Here is a 20,690-nt window from a genome sequence, read left to right as displayed (position 1 = left end):
TATCTGCCTTAACAAACATACAGCTAGCATGTCATTTAACTTATTAAAATAATGCCGTGGTGGTACTTCTTCAGTTGATCAAACTGGCGGTCATCCAGAATTCTTAGAACCTCAGTTACATCCATAACTCTCAACTTGGTGTGTTTCCCGTCTTGGTTGGCACTGACTCAAGGCATATTTTGCAGTCTTTATCCGTGCTTCATTACTTTTAAGCTATTCACTTTCTCTTCACAATTGATGTAGTGTTAACATTTTTGTCGACAATGTCCTCAGCTTTGTAGGATAACACGAGTTCACTTTGGGCACTTTAGCATAACGAGCTCTCGGTGGCTGTGTGAAGCAAACTGGACGTGGATCAAGAGGAAGCAGCAAGTTACTCGGGCAGAGAGACAGAAGGTGAAACATTTTTCAAGTTTGTGTTCTTCTTCAACATGTGTTTGATAGACTGATCATACTGTCTCCATTTTGTTGCACTTATGGATAATGAGCGTTGTCATTGGTGACCCATGTAAAATGTATCCTAAAGTCTGTTTCATCCCCACCACTGTGGGTTCTGCTCTGACGCTACGCTGCTGTCACTATGTGTGGAGGATAACCCCGCCCTCCTGTTAACAGGCAGTGACACAGAGAAACAGGCAGCAGACTGACTGGCTGTTGTCCCATTTATTTCTGGTGTGTGATGATAGGCATAGATTTCAATAATACAACTAGGTACCAGATGCCAAGATGGCACCTATTCATTAGAATGGAGTTGCTCGCCAAAAATACTTTTCTAGCTTCCGGGTTTATTTCTGTGGTATGCAGCCCACTGAATAGTGATTCTCCTGTTGGCCCTGCCCGCAAGTTCCCACTCAGCTTATAGACTTTACATGGTGATGACATCACATCACAGATTTTTAAATCACTTTTCTTGGCTCGAGCCAAGTTCTACAAATACAAAACCATGGCTCAAAAGTTAAAAATGAAAAGATTCATAATTGACATTGTTTGCAGCCGCTTTGGCGCTCGTCCTCAGCACAGTCTGACGCGTATACTGCCCCCATCAGTTCCAACAGGAATCGACACGGCCTGCTGAAGGCAAAGTTGTATCCGGTACTTACGGAAACGGAAAAAAAAAAGAGGTACCGACATGTTTTTTGCGTGTTTGCATTGACTTACCGAAGTATTGGTCCTCATGACAACTCTAGCTGAAAGATCATTTCATATCAAGTAAAAATCTCCAAAGCTTATCATTATTGACATAAATTCTATCCTGATCCTAGATCAAGATTGTCTTATCACCCAGCCTGAACTGAAATGTTTCTGGACCTGTCTCAAGTTGCTAATCTACTGTTAACCATGAGCAGCACATGAAAGAGGAAGTCTTGGCCCTGATATCTGCTTGCTACATTTTAAATATTGGCTGTTTCCACCAGAGGCTGTATAACCATCAGACCTATTGGTGATGAGTTTGGAGATTGGATTTGACATTAAAAATATTTCACAGTGTTATAAACTGGGGGTGTACAGTTAGAGAGATTAGGGCTTTTGGCAGGGAAGGTCTAATGAAGCATGGTATTGATTGGAATGATAGGAAGCTTGACTCCCAGTGTTTTTGAAGCTTGACTCACACCAGGCACAAATATTAATGATATCTTGTCTGCTGCTGCTTTGATTTGGATCAGCCCTCCTATGGATGTGAAATACCAAATCATGGGAGTAGCCCTTTAAATCAGTAAAAACATGCAAAACCACTGGTACCACTCCTTTAAATTTAGGAAGACGGCTGTTTTACATCTGGGACAAACTTTCCTATTAAATATAGCATAATTGTATTGATCCTGATAATGTGGAACACAACAGAGGTGTATTTATTTTCCTAAAATGACAGTGAAGAATCTCGACAGGACACAGTGCAGTATTAATCGCTTTAGAATCGAGGATGTATTTCTTAGCTTCATTGGATTAATATGGATTTCAGAGTTCTAGTTTCTTATTGACTCCACTATTTTTTTAATTAATGTTTGATTTCTTCAGAGTGAAATCTGTCAAATAAATGTTTCCAGTGCACGATGTTCCTCCTGGTACAGGACGACAGAGCAGATGGGCTGTATACTTCCAAATGACCACCAATGATTAAAGGTCTGTCTCTAATATTGCAACTTTCACTACTACACTAAATATTGGCCTGATTTGTGCAATATGCAGAAGCAACAGAGACACGACTATGTGTCTTATACAAGGAGCTTGAAGCGGTGAATCTGTGAGCGAAAAATCAACTCAATCCAGTGAAACAAACTATTAAAAAGCCACGATGAAGCATCCTCAGATGGCCTGCACTCACTGTGGCTTATATGTTTGGTTGCTCATGCAGTCTGACATATAGGGTATACAAGTGTATGTACCACACACACACACACACACACACACACACACAGATAAAGCTGTTGAACTGTAATAGAGATGGCTGTGTCAAGTTTTCAAAGGCATTAGCACACAGCCGGGACAGTGGAGGTGACACTGGGTTAAATGGCCATTAACCTTCCATGTCTGCAGCCTTCACACAGGGGATATTGATCAAAGCTCCCTGCGCTTTCCCCTGTGGAGGAAGTGCAGCCCTTTGAAGGGCATCGAGCACCTTCCACGGATCTGCTCTGAGCTCCGCTGCCGAGGAGTTAATGCCTGTGTCTGTCGTCCAATCGCAGGTTGAAAAGCGGGGTCGGCCACAGCACTGACAGCACAGGCAAGGGGACAGAGCCGCATTACTGTCTGTCTCCTGCTCGCCCCAGGGGTATGGAGATGGAGTAGTGTGTCCGCTTTCAGTTTTCTCCTCACCCCCAGCCCGTCTTTTATAATCACAGACGCACACACACTCTCATTCCGCCAGAGAAATGGCTTTGCATTTCATCTCCTGTTGTTTGATCTCTGTGTCTTGTCTAAGGCTCTGGTTCATGCTGTGCTTTGCTTTTAAAGATCACTATGCTCCTTTTGTCGCTCACTCCTTCTGTCGATTTATATATTCCCTACCTCACTTTTAAAAAACACCAATCATGTCTCTACTTTGATTTTCCCCTTCTGACTGTCTGAGGCATGACTTTGCATTTGGTGTGGCAGTCTTCGTCGGTACACCCCCTCAGTTTCACTGTTAATTCCTTGGAGATGTTCATGTGTTTAGATATGACAATACAAACATTGCCCCGTTTTTGTTTGTGTGAAGAAGTTAAGTAGCTGTGAACGGCTGTGGGCTGAGCACAGGGAGCACATGCAGGACCTGCCTTTATCTGTTTATGTGTTTCCTCAAGCTCCACACTTCTCATGCCAGAACCGCTGAGTCTTGTCAAAGCTGCAACGGCAGACTGTTTGGACAAGATCCACCAAATAAGACAGTTTAAAAAAAAAACAGACAAGAGCTAGTTAAAGCACACCAGATGCTGACTTGAAGATTATTTGTTCTTTGCACAACCTCTATCACCACTCAGTGTTGGACCCCAGCTGGTTCCGATATCCCCAACAAAGACTGCAAGTCTTTTTGCAGAGTTTGTTTTGTCTGATTGCTCAACTTAAACATGTAGAAGCAGAAGATTTCAAACAGGGATGAGGTATTTTTAAAGAAAGGAGACTAGTCGCTGTATCCAGTTGTACTTCTCAAAAGCTGATCAGATCGGACTTAAGGAGGATTCACGGCTTTATGGGGACAACTAAATGAAAGGCGGCCTGGGTGAACACTATTGACAGTATACCCGTAATACATTTTAATCAGACATTAACACACTAACACAGGCATCATACATACATCACTTACCAGCACCATATTTGGCTTTAACTGCTGCAGTGTAGGCAACATGACCAGATTAGCAGTCAGCACAGTATTTGTTGGCCACGATAATGGCCCTCATGTTTGAGGACCACCTGTTTTGAATTTTGCACTATACTCCGTCTCTCTCTTCACTCTTGCTTTCTCTATGTTTCACTGCATTGTTGTAACATATCAAAAGTAACAACATGCTAGCACACATCTGACACTGTAGGTAATGTAATTACCCATGTAGCTCTAATAACTGCAGCAGGACAGTTGTCCACTCTTGTTAGCAATAACAATGCAAATGTGCCTGTTTGGTAATTCTTTGGTTTCATACCATATCAAAAAGGTTTGCCAGAGAACATGAACAAATTGATTTGTAAGATGTGCAATAAACAAGTCGAGACTTAAGATGGAAACGCAACAAATTTCTGCTCCAATCTTGAAACTCACTGTCCAACAGGATGTGCATGTCTGCCGCAGACTCCATCCACAAGGAGCAGCCAGACCAAAATTCCTACAACAATGAGATATCAACCCTTAATCTTTCACACACTGCTGTATGTCTTCAAGCAATATCATCAGTGGGGGAATTTCAGTATCACCCAACCCTACTGCAGTGTGCATAGGCTTGGACGGTATCTATTTTTCTTTTTTTCCTTCCTGACATGGGGTATACAGTGGATTATGGTATTTGTGTAAGAGGAAAAACACGTAAAAGCTGATCTACTCATGATAGAAATTAGAATAGCATGTAATGTATATCATTGTCTAGCCCACAATTAGCAGTTTTCCTACTCAGACAAGTCTTGCTGAGCTTAAATACAGTATTTATGACCCATAGAATAATGAATAGATAGAAAATGAGCGCCCTTGACACTTGCAATAAGGACCCTTGCTATAATCAACTCTCAGTTAACCAAAGTTTCTAATGCGTGTGACAATGTTCGTCTAAAACTGTAATGGCGTTGGTTCTCTGAGCTGCAGCTTATTAAATCCCCTACATTTGGCAAGGTTGCTAATAATTAACAAAACCTCAAGCTGCATTTAGTATTTTATTTTTTACAGCACCATTTTCAAGGTCTTTGAGATCATGCAGTAATTTTTGGAGTTCACTGCCAGCGGTAGACACCCACTCTAATTCTTTAACCAAGTATTGGTGATTACCATTCTGCAATGAATTCTGCTATCAAAAAAGAGTCCCAGCCGTCCTCAAATAGTACCATCACCTCACGCACACGCAGTATTCAAATTTATCTCTTTCTATTCCTTTTCACCTGTAAAACAGCAGAGATCACATCCTTTATTTCCACTCCTACACATCTTCCAATCTCTGGATTTTCATTAAAACTTGTAATAACACTGACTGCAGCTTCTCTGTCCACAGCTGTCCGTCTGATATGAAAGACGGAGTGAGAATATTCAGGCAGCAGTTACATAGGCATATGAAAGAAAAACTTGTGAGTGGAAAAGGACATCCTCTGCTCCATCAACTCTGCTTCCTCCAGTGCATAACCATCCAAACACATCCCTATCATGGTGCTATCTATCCCCCAGCCCACTCCGAAACCCCCTGGGGAGGCCGCCGGGGAGACATGGCACTACTTCAAGTGCAATTTCACTTCCACAAAGGCGGCAGCAGCAGCGAGAAAGAGAGCGCATTGGATCTTGTTTATAAATAAAGTCATCCATAAATGATGGGATCTGTCGAGTGTGTGTGAGCGAGGTGCAGGTGGGGGGTGAAGGATGGAGGTGAAAGACGGCCTCTCTCCCTGTATCCCCTTACGCTCGGATGGGCTGCAGACGGATGCTGAGAGGGTTTTGCTCCTGTGGAGGTGGGGTGGGGGGGGGGGGGGGGGGGGGGGTGGGGGGGGGCAGAGGGACTGAGAGCTAGCTTTGGGAGCAGCAGAACCAGTCAGTGTGGCTGTTTGAAGTGGCCTGATCAAAGCTGGCGCTGCTTCGGGTTCTGTTGCACTCGGCAGAGGGAGTGGACCGGGAGAAATCACACAGAGCCACAGTTCTCTGGGTGGGTTTCCTGTCTGCCTGGATGACTGAGGCATTCACTGCTGCTGCTGCTGCTGCTGCTGAATAGAAACAAATGCCTGGTTCAGTGCCAGGGTGCATTAGTTTGTGTCTCTTCTCTTGTTAAAGCCAATTTTCCGAACACATGAGCAGTGCCGGGGTAACATAATGTATTACTGTAATAACATTACTATGCTGGGTAACAGGAGTTTGTTTTTTGGTGATTACATTACAGTTACTGGCCTGCTGAACATTATGTTCCTCGTGACACACATTAAAGGTCCAGTGTGTAGGATTTAGGGGGATATAGTGGCAGAAATGGAAAATAATATAATAAGTTTGTTTTGTTTGGTATAAAACCACCTGCAAATAAGAATCTTTGTGTTTTCGTTACCTTAGAATGAGCCATTTATATCTACATAGAGAACAGATCCTCTTCCACAGAGTCCACCATGTTGCACTTCTGTGTTTCTACAGTAGCCCAGAATGGACAAACCAAGCACTGGCGCTCTATAGGGCCTTCTGCCTTTTCACCTCAGCCACCGAAGTTAGCAGCCTCTCCAGAATGAGCCAAACAGCATAAAAAAATATAATAAAATTTCAATTTATTCAGTGATTTTACGAGTTTAAATTAACAGGTCCGTATGTTTTAAGGAGGAAGATACTTCTGTCAATAATTCCCGATAAAAACCTCCTGAACAATGAACACTGATGGAATTCTAACCAGGAGCTCACACTTGGCACACAGGAGAGATTTCAGCTGGTTGCAGTCTGCAATCCTCACCTCTAGAAGCCACTAAATCCTACACACTGGTCCTTCAAATTTAATCTGAATCATATTATGACACACTCAATTAAAAGTCTGTTTAAACATCTGTCAATCATAATGAAGCATTGCTACCATGTTTAAATAGAAGCACACAGGTTTACACACAAAATAAAATGCTTTCAAATAGAGGTTACATTTGTTATATATTATTAATTTAGAATGACGAAGACTAAGTTTGTTTCTCTTTCAATATCTATTAGGGAAAATTATTTTCCGCCCTACTGGCCCATTCGTGTGAGAGCTCAATCACATAAATACAGCACAAAATAGCAGAGACCTAAGTAAAATATTCTTTTGACTCTTAATTCACGCTGTGTCCCAGTCAGATCCATCAAAGAACTTGCCCAGAAAACATGCCATCATCAAACTGTCTGTTATTCAATATAAAACAAAAAAACGTAAAAACAATACAACTCCCAGTTCATCTGCTCGAGCCCCTCGTAGTGACTACATTTAGAATCAATAACTTCCTGTGTCAATGGATTTGTATGCATCATGCCATAGATCATGTTACTTCAGGTCAATGAAGACAGAGGGCGCACAATTAAAGCACACTTCCTCCATCTCTACATACAATAGGCAAAGGCACTGCATTAAATCCCCTGTAGGATTATTTATATGGCCATATGTAGCTGTGTGTTTAACATGGAACAAGAGCGCTGCAGTGCTTTAAAAGTGTGACACAGTTGGCGTTTGTGTGTCTGCGTCCCAGAGGACCACAGTGGATCAGGTCCCAAGGGTGCCACCGACAAACCTCGCTCACAACACAAAGCCTCGAAGGGTGGGGTGCTGGGTGGGGGGTGGGAAAAGCACAGATGTACACTTCTCCTTCTGTCTACCCCTTCTGTCCCCTTTTCCCAGTTTTCAATGTAGTGAACACTTGCTGCTCTTATAACATGCTCTAAGGGCAGGCCCCCCCCAAACTTGCTTCGACTCCCCCACTGTCTTTGCCCATTGGGCGAAGCAGCTGCTGCGCTTTCCAGTCTTATTGTGTCCCGGCTCCCACCCCAGCGCCCCTCATCTGCCCCCATTACGCCTCTGGTCAGCTGAGAAACAATGGTAGAGGTCATAGGGTCAGTGCTGTTGGAATTCCCATACACAAGCCCACTCAATCATACACATGCCCACACACATGTACACATGCACTCACTCGTATCCCTTATACATTTGGCATCCATCTCGTTCTTTTACTATACAATGCATTTTAAACGTGGGAGACCGATATACAGAATAAGACAGCTCAAGTTAAGTTAGTTAAAGCTGCTATAGTCTATATTTTCATAATAACATATTCGACAATGTGAAAACCACAGCTCTCCTCCTTTATGCAGCTTTATAGTGAGTTTTAGCTAATTGTTCAGGCTTCGTATAAATGAAGGCAGCGATCATGTAAGATATGCACTGATGGGAGTAAAGAAGGAAGTAGTATAAGGAGCAAAAGACCATGTCATGAAGCAGGTTAGAGTGCCCGATGGGTCAAACAAACACACGACTTTGTGTGTGAATTATTTTAGGGCACGTTCTCACATGGTTACATGACATTAAGCACATAACTTTACCTGACATAAGTAACCTGATGACCCAACCATGTTTTGTTTCCTAAACCTAACCTGTGTAACTTTACATTAAGTATGTAACGTTCTGTGGCCCAAACATGATTCCTTTACTAAACCTTTCCTATGTAATTTTACTTTCTTAAACTTAACCTACATTACTTTATGTGATATATTTTTCGTTAAGCATTTAATGTTTTGACACCCCATGACTCTTTGCTAAACCTAACCTACATATGTTTACGTTAAGTGCGTAACATTCTGACGTCCAATCATGACTCTTTGCTAAACCTACTTAACGTTAAGTGTGTAACGTTCTGACGTCCAATCATGACTCTTTAATAAACCTTACCTACGTAACTTCATTTTCTTAAACCTAACCTATGTTACTGTATGTTATGCTACTTTACGTTAAGTACATAACCTGATGACGCCTCACCATGATTCTTTTTCTAAACCTAACCTACATAGATTTATTTTCATAATCTAAGTAGTTTTACATGTGTGTAACTTTATGTTAAGTTGTAACAGGACGACACCCAATCATGATTCTTTCCTAAACCTAACCTAACCAGTAGGGGGGGCTAATTTGCTGGGTGCTAATTATAAGATATCATACAAACCAATATCACAGGATACAATGCATTGTTTAGCTGTCCCACCCACAAAGTTTTGGGTCATTCTCAACGCTCTCACTGTATCATTTCCATCCAAGTTAAGCCGCTTTTTTTCAGCAAGAAAGCTCTAAAAACCAAATGTACACTACCTGCTCAGCACCAAACAGCCAACAGACACAGCTGGAGACTAGCTGGTGAACAAAGTGGAGCATTTAGCAGCTAAAGAGACAGATTTTTCTAACAGAAGCTGGCAGAAACCAAAAACAGAACTAAATGAGAGTGATAATTGGTCTTACGTTCATCAGGTAGTCAGAAACACAACTCCAAATGACTGATACAGTTGCTTGTTAACTAGATCACTAGATCATATATGTTCGTGTACATGCATGCTAAGTTGTGTATGTGCATCTGTAATACTGCTGCTTTCTTTAAATCCTCCATTACCACTACCACTGCATTTCATATTATCTTTTAATAAGTGAATCACCGGAGTAGTTTATCAGGTATAGGCTAAACACTGGAAACAAGCACTGGCCAAAATGACCCCGAAAATTACATCAGAATATTAAAGAATGCTAACAATGGCAGTATTGTGCACCATTCGTTACAACTCATTCTCATATCTGCCCCTTTGTACGTCTGCCGTCTTAAATGCCTGCCAAGAAAACTGTTTTATATCTTCATTTATCCTTTTATTCTCTGTCAGTCATGATATAGCTCCATTCTCCTCTTCTAGTAGCACGGCATGGCAAGGCTTAAAACAGGGCTTGTAATCTGAGTCAGTGTGAGCTCATCAAAAGCTTTAAGTGCGCTTTTTCTTCACCACATACCAAAAAAACCTTTAATTCTACCAAGTTAATGTTCCCTCCCTAATAACTTATCACTTTGATTATTCCATTGGCACATTAACTAAGTAAAAGCCATATACAGTCTATCAGCAGTGTGCAGTGCATTTCAGCAGTGGACATGCTATTTAAGCAGATTATACACTTTTGCCTGGTGCTCAGCATTAAGCTGACAGTGCATGGGGGCTGAGATGTGGCGAAGGAATGTGTGGTGGCTCTCGGCTCGTAGCTGTATCCATGGTCACATTAACAGGCTCCTCTGACAGGGATAAGAGATCAGAGGGACTGAGAGGCTGTCTCCTCTGGGGCCTCCAAGAAGTGCTTGTTTTATTGTTTATGGGCGGATGGACATGTGGGACACTCAGGACATTTTGTATGCATGTAAAATGTGCACAACGGCGGGTACATGCCTGTGTGGTGCAGGTGGCAGGCTGCACTTGTGTGTGTGTGTGTGGGTATAGGTGTCTGTGGGAGTGTGTGTGTGTTTCTCTGTGTCACCGAGGAGAGCAGATATTCCGTGTGGTAATTACAGCCTGTGTGTTCCTGTCAGTGCAGCTGGCTGGCTTTCATGCAGCACTTCTGCCCACCCCCTGCTTAACACGGCCCCTGACTGACGGTGACCTCAACGCGGCGCTTGAGATTCCGCCTTGACTAATGGGCTATCAGAGATGGAGAACATCGATGAAGGGAAAGAAAGAGGGGAGGATAAATAAATAGCTCAGAGGAAAAGATAACTGACAGTCCACCTCCAGAGAAGTTACGCTCTCCTGCACATCAACAATTCTTCTCTTCTTAGTACTCTTTGTTTCTTACAGCTACTGTAATATACGGGCAGCCATTTCCTCTTCAGCTTGTTGACCCTTTGTGTAGTAGTCTAAGAATATGTTTCACAGAGTGCTGAGCTCCAGGGATGGAGCACAGCTGCTTGCCTGCTCAAGGACCAAGACCATCCAGCCCAGCAGCCAGGACTGCCGGCTGTCCCCTGGAGTTTCCATAATGTCACACAAACCCACTCAGAGAGCCGAGGTGCAATGAAGTGCAGCACTGTGCGTGAGACCATCATTATTCAAGAAGTTTGGAGCTGGAGACCATTTGCAAAGAGGAAAAGAAGGAAATGCCCGTAACACATAGGGGATTTGTTCTTGTAATGCCAAAATAATTAAAGTAATTTACAACATGAGGTCTGCCTGCGTCCTTATTTCTGTAAGTGCCATTTTATTTATATGCATCCATGTGTGAATATGGAGCAATTATGTTTCGTGAGCTGTAAAATACATTTTAGTTATTGTCTAACGCAAACCTGGACATTTAAGTCTGTCAACAGCCCCTCAGTGGCTGTTAAAATAAACCAAATGCTCACTACATTTACATTTTTCTTCTTACTTGAAGTTAAATTGCATTTATTAGTGACGCTCATTATTCCTGATCATGGGAGTGATCAGCTCAGAAGTCACTAAAATCCTCAGCTATAAAATACCAGGTGGTGTGTACGATTTACAGTACCGTGACACACAAAGATTGCACATTCACTTCACCCCACGCAGCGCCTGCCGCTTGATTTCTAATATGCAAAACGTCTTTGTGGGCTCTAACCATTAACTGTAATCCCCGGGATTATCAGGTGCAGCCTGCCAGAGAGGCTGCAGGCTCATCCCAAACCTGATGCCAGGAGGATGAGAGTCATGGATGAGCCGGAATATATTTTCTGTGATTCTGCTGTCAAGTTCATAAGGCCCCCAAGGACAGACCGGTACCGACTTTGTTCAAAAATACTGTCACAGGCATCCCTATAACTGAGGATGGGGACTGGAGACCTGGAACAAAAGCCCAAGTTTATTTGCAGCACTTGCAAAAAAATAAAAAATAAATCCAACATGCCAGTTACAAGTCAAACATTATTACAAACTGTACTCTGTGCTCAGCCACCAAATTGAAAAGGGAAACTTCCATTAAATTTGTACGGTGAGTTCTTTTCACAAATACAGTAGACAATGTCACACCTGACATGCCTTCTCATGCTTCAACAAGAGTCAGGCTGTGTTCACACTACGAGCAACACAGCACCAGGCTGCAAGTCATTGTCAATGGAGGCCGGTAACATAAAGGTACAAACTGATGCCCAACACATGCTGCGGACAGATGTGAAGTGCTACAAATCAAAGTTAAACTGGCTTCACTGTCGTCAGTCAATCCTATGTTTTTGTTTCTAGCTGTGGTACTGTGTTATTTAACTTAGTCAGCTGAAGCTATGCTAGCTTTATCCACATTAATCAAAAGCATAGCCTAGATATTTTTTTGACCAAATACAAACTTGACATTCAGCTGAGGTGCTTTGTGGCAAGTAACAGACACACGGGCGGCTGTGGCTCAGGAGGTAGAGTGGGTCGTCCATTAATCAGAAGATCGGCGGGTTGATCCCTAGCTCCTCCAGTCTGTATGTTGAAGTATCCTTGGGCAAGATAATGAACCCCACATTGCTCCCAGTGGCTGTTCCATTGGAGTGTGAGTGTACGTTTCAGCAGGTGACACTTTGTATGGTAGCCCTGGCCACCAATGGGTGAATGTGACATATGCTTCTGAGCAACTTTTGAGTCCTGAGCAACACTTCAACAGTGACTCGGTGATAAAATAGCAGGTCATGCTTTCACATTGTCACTTGTAGTATGAGCATAGCATCAGAGTCTACAGCCATGCCAGTGGCTCAGTACTGTGAGCTAATTGCTATTGTCAGCATACTAACATACCCACAATGGTGATGTTAAAGTGGAGACAGACAACCCCGTTACCGGTTCTGTTGCTCCGTTACCGGCCTCAGAGCACCATGGCTGGCTTCCAGGCTTTGGGGCACTTCATGGCACTTCTGCCTCTTGTCTTAACCTGGCGTTCTTACCAAGATGCGCTCTCAGGTACAGACATATGGCACAGGTGGATTTAACGTGAATTGGTACTCAGTAGTACCAACGTAATTTGATCGGTAACCTTAAACATACTCAGTTCCCTACCCAACCTTTGCAGGTAGGCATGCCAACTTTAACTAATCAGCAGTAAGCACAAAGTATAGCTGAGGCTATCAACAAAGTGATTACAATTCATCCTATGGGGGACATGAATGCATGTACCAATTTTCAATCCATCAAATTTTTAAGATATTTCACTCAAAACCACACATAAAAATAGCATGGTGGCACCAGAGGACAAGCCAGATGATCACTAAAGTCATTAGGATACATCCACTGGGGACCATAAATGTCTGGTTGTTGAGATACAGTATCTCAATATGGTCCAAAGTGCTGGAACAAGCAACCAAAAGACCAGCATTACCATCCCTTTTCAGCCATATGGCTAAAAACAGCACCTTCGTCATTACCAGAAAAATTTTGTTTATGTGAATTAATAGGAATGAAAATGCCTTACAATATACTTGTGTCTTCTGTGACACCATGGCAGCATTATATAAATTACTACATCAAAACTATAGGAACTTGAGCTGAGATAATTAACCGATGAATCAACAAATGTTTTCATCTTCCTAAATATGAGAATTTGCTGCTTTTTTCTTTTTCATATAATCAAAAACTGAGTATTTTTGGACTGTTGGTCAGGGGAGAGTGTAATTTACCCCAGTTGGTGGGTAAGAGGCCACTTTCCAAACTTCTTAATGTATGTGTTTGTTTAATTACCAGGGCACAAAGTAGTTATTTAAAGTTACAGTATTTCACAAACATTGCATCTTCTGTTTACTCATTACCCGAAACTGTCATGCCGTTTTCCCCCAGTGCAGGGGAGTGCCTTCCAGCCTGCTATGCATCATCAAAACAGGTTTCGTTTAGGCAGTTATTGCCCTGGGCTGGTTAGGCAAAGAGCGGCAGCAACTTTCAGGGCTTAGGCTCAGTGCATACATTGAGCCTTGTGAACAGCAGTTGAAAGGATGTCATCATCCTCCCTTCAGGATGCAGGCAAAAATAAACAAAAGGTATATTTAGTATCTGTGGTTAAATATGCAGCTCCATTTCCAGCTGGTTGCAACCACCTAAAAACAATCTCATTCTCCAATTGCAAATTGTTGAGAGAAAAGAGAAATAAATGCTGGTTTTAATTATTTAACAGTGAGTCTAACATTACGGTCATAATTCACAGAGACCAGACTGTAAGAGCCCAGAGCAAATAATGTTACAACATGTGATCAGCGTGCTTGCTACTCAGGTCAGACAGCACTTTCTGAGTAAACTCTGGCTCCAGTGAGCTGTAGGCTTGAAGGCAAAGATGTGTCTGTTGATTTTATTTCTGCTCTGCGTTGTGATTGTAGTTCACTCATTCTCTATTAAAGATTAATCAAGTGGAAAGTGTCGAGGAACAGAAAGCCCGCTGAACTCAGCGTGTTTTTACAGGCCTGTGGAAGCCCTACTGGTCCAGCGTGCTGAGAATGTGGAGTTTTTAGAGAGCATAAAGACACCAGGAATGTTGGAAAGTTGGTATGAGAGGAGGGAGACAGCCAGACCGTGACTATGAGGTGGCACTGGGAGTGGCGTTACACACTTGCAGTGTCTTGTTATCGCCTCTCAAGTCAAAACAATCACACCTCTGACTGTGAAAAGTCGAGACAGCTTTGTCACGAGAACTGATCCACAAAAAACATTAACTCTGACTTTAACGGAGGAAGGCTCAATAGAGAAAAACGGGCTTTGAAACTTGTGTGAGGGGTAATTTTTACAGAATCTCTTATAATCTGTGACATTTCCTGATAAATAAATGCTTTTCAGCTCCCTGTCACCGACTGTGCAGCACAATGGTACGTCAAACTGTAGCCAGTTCATGAAAGCTTTTAAATTTGTTGTTGTGAACACCCAGTGTCAGGCAGGTCTATTGCGGGAAAAATACTCCACTGCACAGCAAGTGATGCGTTTCATGTTCCCAGCAGCAGCTACAGCACTTTGTTTGGATATAAATAAGAGGAAAAAAACTGGGCTGTTACAATGGGAAATTATAGCCAGCATCGCTGATCGGTCAAAGACACTCCACAGAAACTCAGATTGCACTGACAGAACTTCTCAGGATAAAGAGTGAGAGACACGTGGTTTGAATGACAAGCGCTCTCTGGGGTGTACAGTGGGAAAGAAACACCACAGCATGAGCTGATTAGTTGCAAAGATGTCAGCAAAAGAAGAAAGAAAAACAAGATTCCTGTGGATTGCCACTTGAAAGCACACTCCAGCATGACTAAACAGAAAGTAAGAGTTCCAGTTCTCATGTGAGAATCAGGTCAGGCATTAGAGAGGAGAAACAGAAAGAGACATGAGTGCACTGCTGTGGGAAGTTCGGGGAAACCCAGCCTGTCATGACTCGGACTTGTTAGAAATAGCACGCACACCTCTTAGCAGGGTATTAGTCTGAGGCCAAGGCTCGAGGGAATATTTCCCAGGCACCCTTACCATATTGGGAAGAGAGGAAGAGTGCATCAGTGCCTTGGGCTCGGTAAAAAAACCCTGACTGGTGTAAGTGTCGACAGTAATCACTAATGGCCCTCAGACAAGTTATCACCGAGCCACATTGACATTTTGACCACTTAACAGCTTCGGTTGCTTTAAAAGTCCATTAGGGCACAGATACGTGCAATGGTAACAGACTACAGCATCTTTCACCATGTGGCAGCATATAGTATAGATACAGTCATACACAGATATAATGATTTTTTCTCATTGGAATTCCATTCAATCACTTTCTAATTGACTTAATTCTCCAGATGGTCCGGAGCTGAATGCAGGGCAGAATACAAAACGCAGCCGAAAGTTGCCCTATGGTTTCCAGAAGCCATAATACCTCCCTGTTTCTGTTTAATGCTTCTTAAAATACCCATTCATTTAGTGCTGCAACACAAACACACACATATGCAGAGACATACAGATTCACACCCGGTAATGACCTCAATTAGATAAACACCTCACCACTGTTCTCACCCATCCTGCAAGGACTAGACCTTGTGGAAGAGCCAGAATTAATGAGACCAAACTAATCAATGGCACAGCAACGAATGCTGGGAGCATTTTTAATGGCAATACACATCTAACCACGCAGGGGAAACGTGAACCAGGCGAGGCGCAAGCTGTTTAAAGAGCCATGCCTCAGATAGCGATCAATAATGCTTTGTGAACGGAGCCGGACCACAGCAGGCAGACTTCACCAGCAATTAAAAGCGAGACAATACTTTATGTGAAGAGGCTGAGAGCTCGGTTGTCAGATACAAAACAGCTGTATTTTGGGGAGAATGGGATGCATCTTCAAAGGAGTAAGTGGAGGATCGACTGATGCAAATGTCGGGTCGAAATTGAACTGTCCAGTGTGCTGTAGACAGCATGGGATACAATTGCTGCCCCCCACCCTGAGGAGAATAATTGGAGACTTACATTAGTGTCTTCAAGAGGCTGAGGTAAAACAGTTGTACCTTGTGAAACTAGACAATATAAGGTATCCATTGACACCAACCATACGAGCATAGCTTGTCAGAAAGAGGGCCAACTAGGGCTCCAAGTGTAGGCTAAATTTTGGCAAGGTCACAACTTTCCCTTTAAAATCTCGCCTCAAGATACCTCTATACCTCAACAGCATGACAGTTTTCCGGAAAATCAGCTTTTTGTTTTGGTGTGCCACCCTGAGATCTTTATTCGCCCCATCTGGCCACCCCTATGAAAACTTTCTGGGGCGCCACTGGGTGCAGCACAATTCATTTCCTCTCAAAAAAGTAGGTTAAAGCAGGTACGAAGACGGAAAGCTCTGCTGGCATTGCTCCTCATTTAACATCCACTACCATGAGGGAACTGCCCATTGGTTCGACAGCCCATTGGTTTGACATCCCATTGTTCCGACCATATTAAACTCATTGTTCCGAAGTCCGTTCCGAAATCATCATGATGCCCTGTGGTTAAGGTCTGGTTAGGTTTAGGCACAAAAACCACTTGGTTAGGGTCAGGAAAAGATCATGGTGTGGGTTAAAATGAAAAAGAAAGTGACAAACACATAAGCCGTGAGCCTGCTCCGCCTCAAGCCGGTCGCAGCGCACCATACGCCCACCGCAAGCCGTTCAGCACCGCGGACAGTCGGACTAATGGGATGTCGAACCAATGGGCTGTCGAACCAATGACATGGACCCCTACCATGATAGGTTCCTTCACTTTGGACTCCCTTTGAAAGCTCAGCACTGTCGTGACAGTTTGCAAGAAGGTAAATCCACAGGCCAGAGTTTACCAAAGTTTAACTCTAAGCCAGAACGTGTCACACGTTTACTTTCCCTCCATGAGTGAATCCACTGATCGCAGCCATTCCATTGAAACAAATTGATTCCACTCTGTTATAAATGATGGTGTGACCATGACTAAGAGCCTGGGCCTTTCACTGCTGCTACTGCTGCTGCTGCTAGTGTTCATGGGAGAAATAATAACAATAATAATAAAACAGCGCTAGTAAAGGGGAGCTGTCAGAGGAAAGGGGGTGAAGCAATAAAAAAAATCCAAATCTAAAAGAGGAACCATGGGAGACATGCTATTTTCTTCAGATGAAAGCCTTTTTCATCTAAGTGCGAGCCAATTATTTTTCTTGTTGAGAGAAAATATGAACATCTGTGTTTGCTGTGAATCAGTGAATAATGGCATACCACACAAGGACCTCTGAACGCACACACAAACACATACACACACAGGAGCACACACAGAAGCACCATACACACACACAGACGCATTAGCCCTGTGGGTTGGGTGACGTCATGTTTGTTGTGAGGCGGGCGGCTCCTGGTTGAAGATTAAAGACTAACACTGCCAAAGGTGGTTTAGGGTTTTAAAGATGGACAGAAGCACAACATTCCCACCACATCATTAGGCTCTTACAGCCCAGAGATAAGGAACTCTTCTAAGCTGTGGCCCCAGGTCCCGGAGGACCCTGACCCCTGACTGACAGGCTCAAGCAGATTTACTCCTCGGGTCAGCATGAGGTCCAAGTAAAAACAACATTCTTTCACTGACTGATCATGTAACACAAAAATAGTCTCGTCATCTCTCCCGGAAGATGGTTTTAGGTTTGGGAATGTTTATGGTATAAGAAAGAATTCTCCCAGGGAAGATCCCATATTCAGTCCTGTGACTGGTCAGCCATGTCACTAGTCAGAGAACTGACAGGAGCCTCTCGGCTGAGATGACCATGATGAGATGCAGATCACAGAGCAGTTAATCCATCCATGCTGACAAGACTTGGATGAAGTGGACCATGGCTTTCTGCGCAGGAGTCTCACTGATGCCATTGCTGCCCGGTGGCCAAAAATACTTCCCCTGGCCAAAGCATGTTCATACACAGAAGCCCAGTCACACAGGAAGTCATTAAAAGGACAATGTAAGGATGATCTGTCACCAGAGAAAGTTCAGTTGTGATGGCGCAACACTGCACACACAGATTCCTATCCTATCCTACCAAAGGCTGTTTTTCTGACCATATCAGCATGTTTCAACTTGACGTTTTTAATGGCTTGGTGTTTTTACTCGGAGAGGAAAAAGCTCCTGAAACAACATTTTCAAAATGACAAGTCACTAAAACTGTAGTTGAAACCTCGATGAATGAATCTGAAAAGAAACTTGAATGAATTTCTTTCATGGGTTGAAGGAGGCTATCTTTATATCAATGATTCTGTACCAGCAATTTGAAGGGAATAAAACTTAATATCACATTGTCAGCTGAAACTGAGGCAAAGGAGGAAACTCAAGCAGACAATACGTCAAATATCTGGCCAATAAGTCAGCAAACCACTGAGAACACTCACTGGTTATGCAGTTACTGGTCCCTTCAGGCCCATCCTGTCTCAATTATCCACGCCCTCACCCATTCCAACCCCTACAGTCTCCTGACCCTGTGGCCAGAGCATGGGAAGAGCCAGCCACACACAGTGGACAGCACAGGAAGGAATGCAAACACAAGACACCAGACATGGAGCTGGCACCGGGGTCTCCAGCAAACACAACAATCATAAATAGCCGATGCACCGAGCTAAAAACAAAAAAAGAATCTCGCAAACAAAAGACATCCATCTGAAGTTGGCAAGGTCAAAGCAATTTGTCAAAGAGATGACTGCTGGAAAAGTTGCAGGGGGGAGTTGGAGGCAGTCCTCCCACGGTCGCAGCCAGGGACAGGCACCATGGCAGGGGCTGGGAGGGGATTGATTTGATGTCAGCCTTTTAAGAGAGACAGTGCAGGCAGAGATATGAAATTGTCTTACCTGACGTGTCCCACATATTCAGCTCAATCCGGTGCTTGTCTATCTCAAAACTGGCTGTGTAGTTTTCAAACACTGTGGGCACGTAGTTCTGAAAATAAAGGATTTATTTTAGTTATCCAATTAAGACGGACAAGATAAGCCTGTGTTTACACTGCCACAGGCTTCAGGTTTGGGAAGAAAATCACATTTGAAAAGATGCAGCAGATAAATAAAATAATGCCAGGCACATTTCACAGAAAAGCTGGCATTGTGATCCCTTTTGGGGATATTTTAGAAATATGGTGATATTATAGCAGGTGAAGACAACGCCTTAAAGTTTTATGGGCAGCACTGCAGACAATAAAAAGTCAATTGAGACATTACAGGACTATTACAGTGATTTTACAGGCAGTCAATGGCAACAGCTTGCTCTCCAGCGCTTGTCTTCATTTAACATTTCTGTCTTTAGGCAGGTGGATGTAACCTGCTGAACAAGTAGTGCTGAAGTTGAACTGCATTGCATTTCAATGGCAGTGCTCACTCATTCACAAACTCCTGATCTCATTGTTCTCCAAATGACAAAACACTCAAGTTGAGACTTTTGACAGACCCACCTCTGGATAGCAGTCCTTGGCAAAAACGTGCAAGAGTGCCGTTTTCCCACACTGCGTGTCCCCGACCACCACAATCTTACAGCGGCTGCCTAGACTGTCCATGGTTTGTCCGTCAGAGGTGTGCTGTTGACGCGAGGATGGATTGCATCCAGCATCCAGCATAGGAGACGCAGCGGAACACAAGACGGGGAGGAAAAATGAGCAAATACATGCGCCGACCCGGTGCGCTTTATCCAGCTGCTTCTGCCTGACGCACAGCTCCCTGGTCCCGCTGATAGACTCTGTGTGTCTGACTGGTCGGCTCCCGAAACCACAGCAAGGACGCGCACTCGCAGCCCTCCCTGGAAACTCCGGTAGTTTGATTACTGGCCACGCCTTCCCAATATTCGCGTCTGGATCACATCACTCAGCTGTAATAGGTTGCTCTTATGGGAAATAAAGAGAAAAAGAGAAAGAGTTCATGGAGGAAAAATTCTACCTCCTTTTCTATCCGTGTAATATCAATATCATATGACCTTAGGAACTTTATATATGAGAACAGGGGCGTGGGTTTTGTGTGTGTGTGTGTGTGGGGGGGGGGGGGGGGGGGGGGATTCTGCGCTGCAAACACTGAATTTCCTGCATTTTGGTGAATGTTTGTGCACCACTTTGTGCCTTTTCTGCATCAATTTATTGAGTTTTGTCAAAATAAAAGTCCTTTGCCAATGCACATGTTCTAAATATTGAGGGGGGGGCTGTGTCCACTGAAATCAACACCTATGTTTGAGAACATCAGAATCATGTAGGACAGAATAACGAGTCAATTCTTCAAATATCAGAATGTGACTCCATAAAGAGCACTTAATATTTGACCTTGTATGTTAAACCTCAGGTCCAAAACATCACTGTAATGTTGCTATAAATGGCAAGCACTATTATCCAAACTCAGCAGAGCCCTTTGAGACCACATGGATGGCACTTAAACTTCTTTAAGGCTCTTATATTCCTATAAGAAGCTTGCCAGTGGTTGCACTCAATAGTTATGAGAGGTATACATGGGTGAATAGATTTCAATAAAACCATGAAAGCAGCCAAGGACTTTTACTGTGGTAAAATCAGACATTTATGCCACAAACTGATGCAGAAAAGGCACAATTTGATGCATGAAAATTCACCAGAATGCAGGAAATGTAGTGTTAGCCACTCAAGTTTTTTTAGTGGAGG

At 43.3% G+C, this 20,690-nt stretch overlaps 1 protein-coding gene across 1 annotated transcript in view; it reads right to left on the bottom strand.

Annotated features, from left to right (window-relative positions):
* Positions 1 to 19,783, bottom strand: part of rnd2 (Rho family GTPase 2) — a 35,219-nt gene extending 15,436 nt beyond the window's left edge. Inside the window, exons 1-2 of the mRNA XM_033644084.2 lie at positions 19,488 to 19,783; positions 18,895 to 18,982 (exon numbers count right to left, since the gene is read on the bottom strand). Coding sequence (XP_033499975.1) covers positions 18,895 to 18,982; positions 19,488 to 19,649 — 250 coding nt within the window. The 5' untranslated portion in view covers positions 19,650 to 19,783. The remainder of the gene's footprint in view (positions 1 to 18,894; positions 18,983 to 19,487) is intronic.
* Between the last annotated feature and the right edge of the window lie 907 nt (positions 19,784 to 20,690).

Source organism: Epinephelus lanceolatus, chromosome 18 (genome assembly GCF_041903045.1).
Source record: "Epinephelus lanceolatus isolate andai-2023 chromosome 18, ASM4190304v1, whole genome shotgun sequence".
Lineage (NCBI taxonomy): Eukaryota > Metazoa > Chordata > Actinopteri > Perciformes > Serranidae > Epinephelus > Epinephelus lanceolatus.
This window is presented reverse-complemented; position numbering and strand designations above follow the sequence as displayed.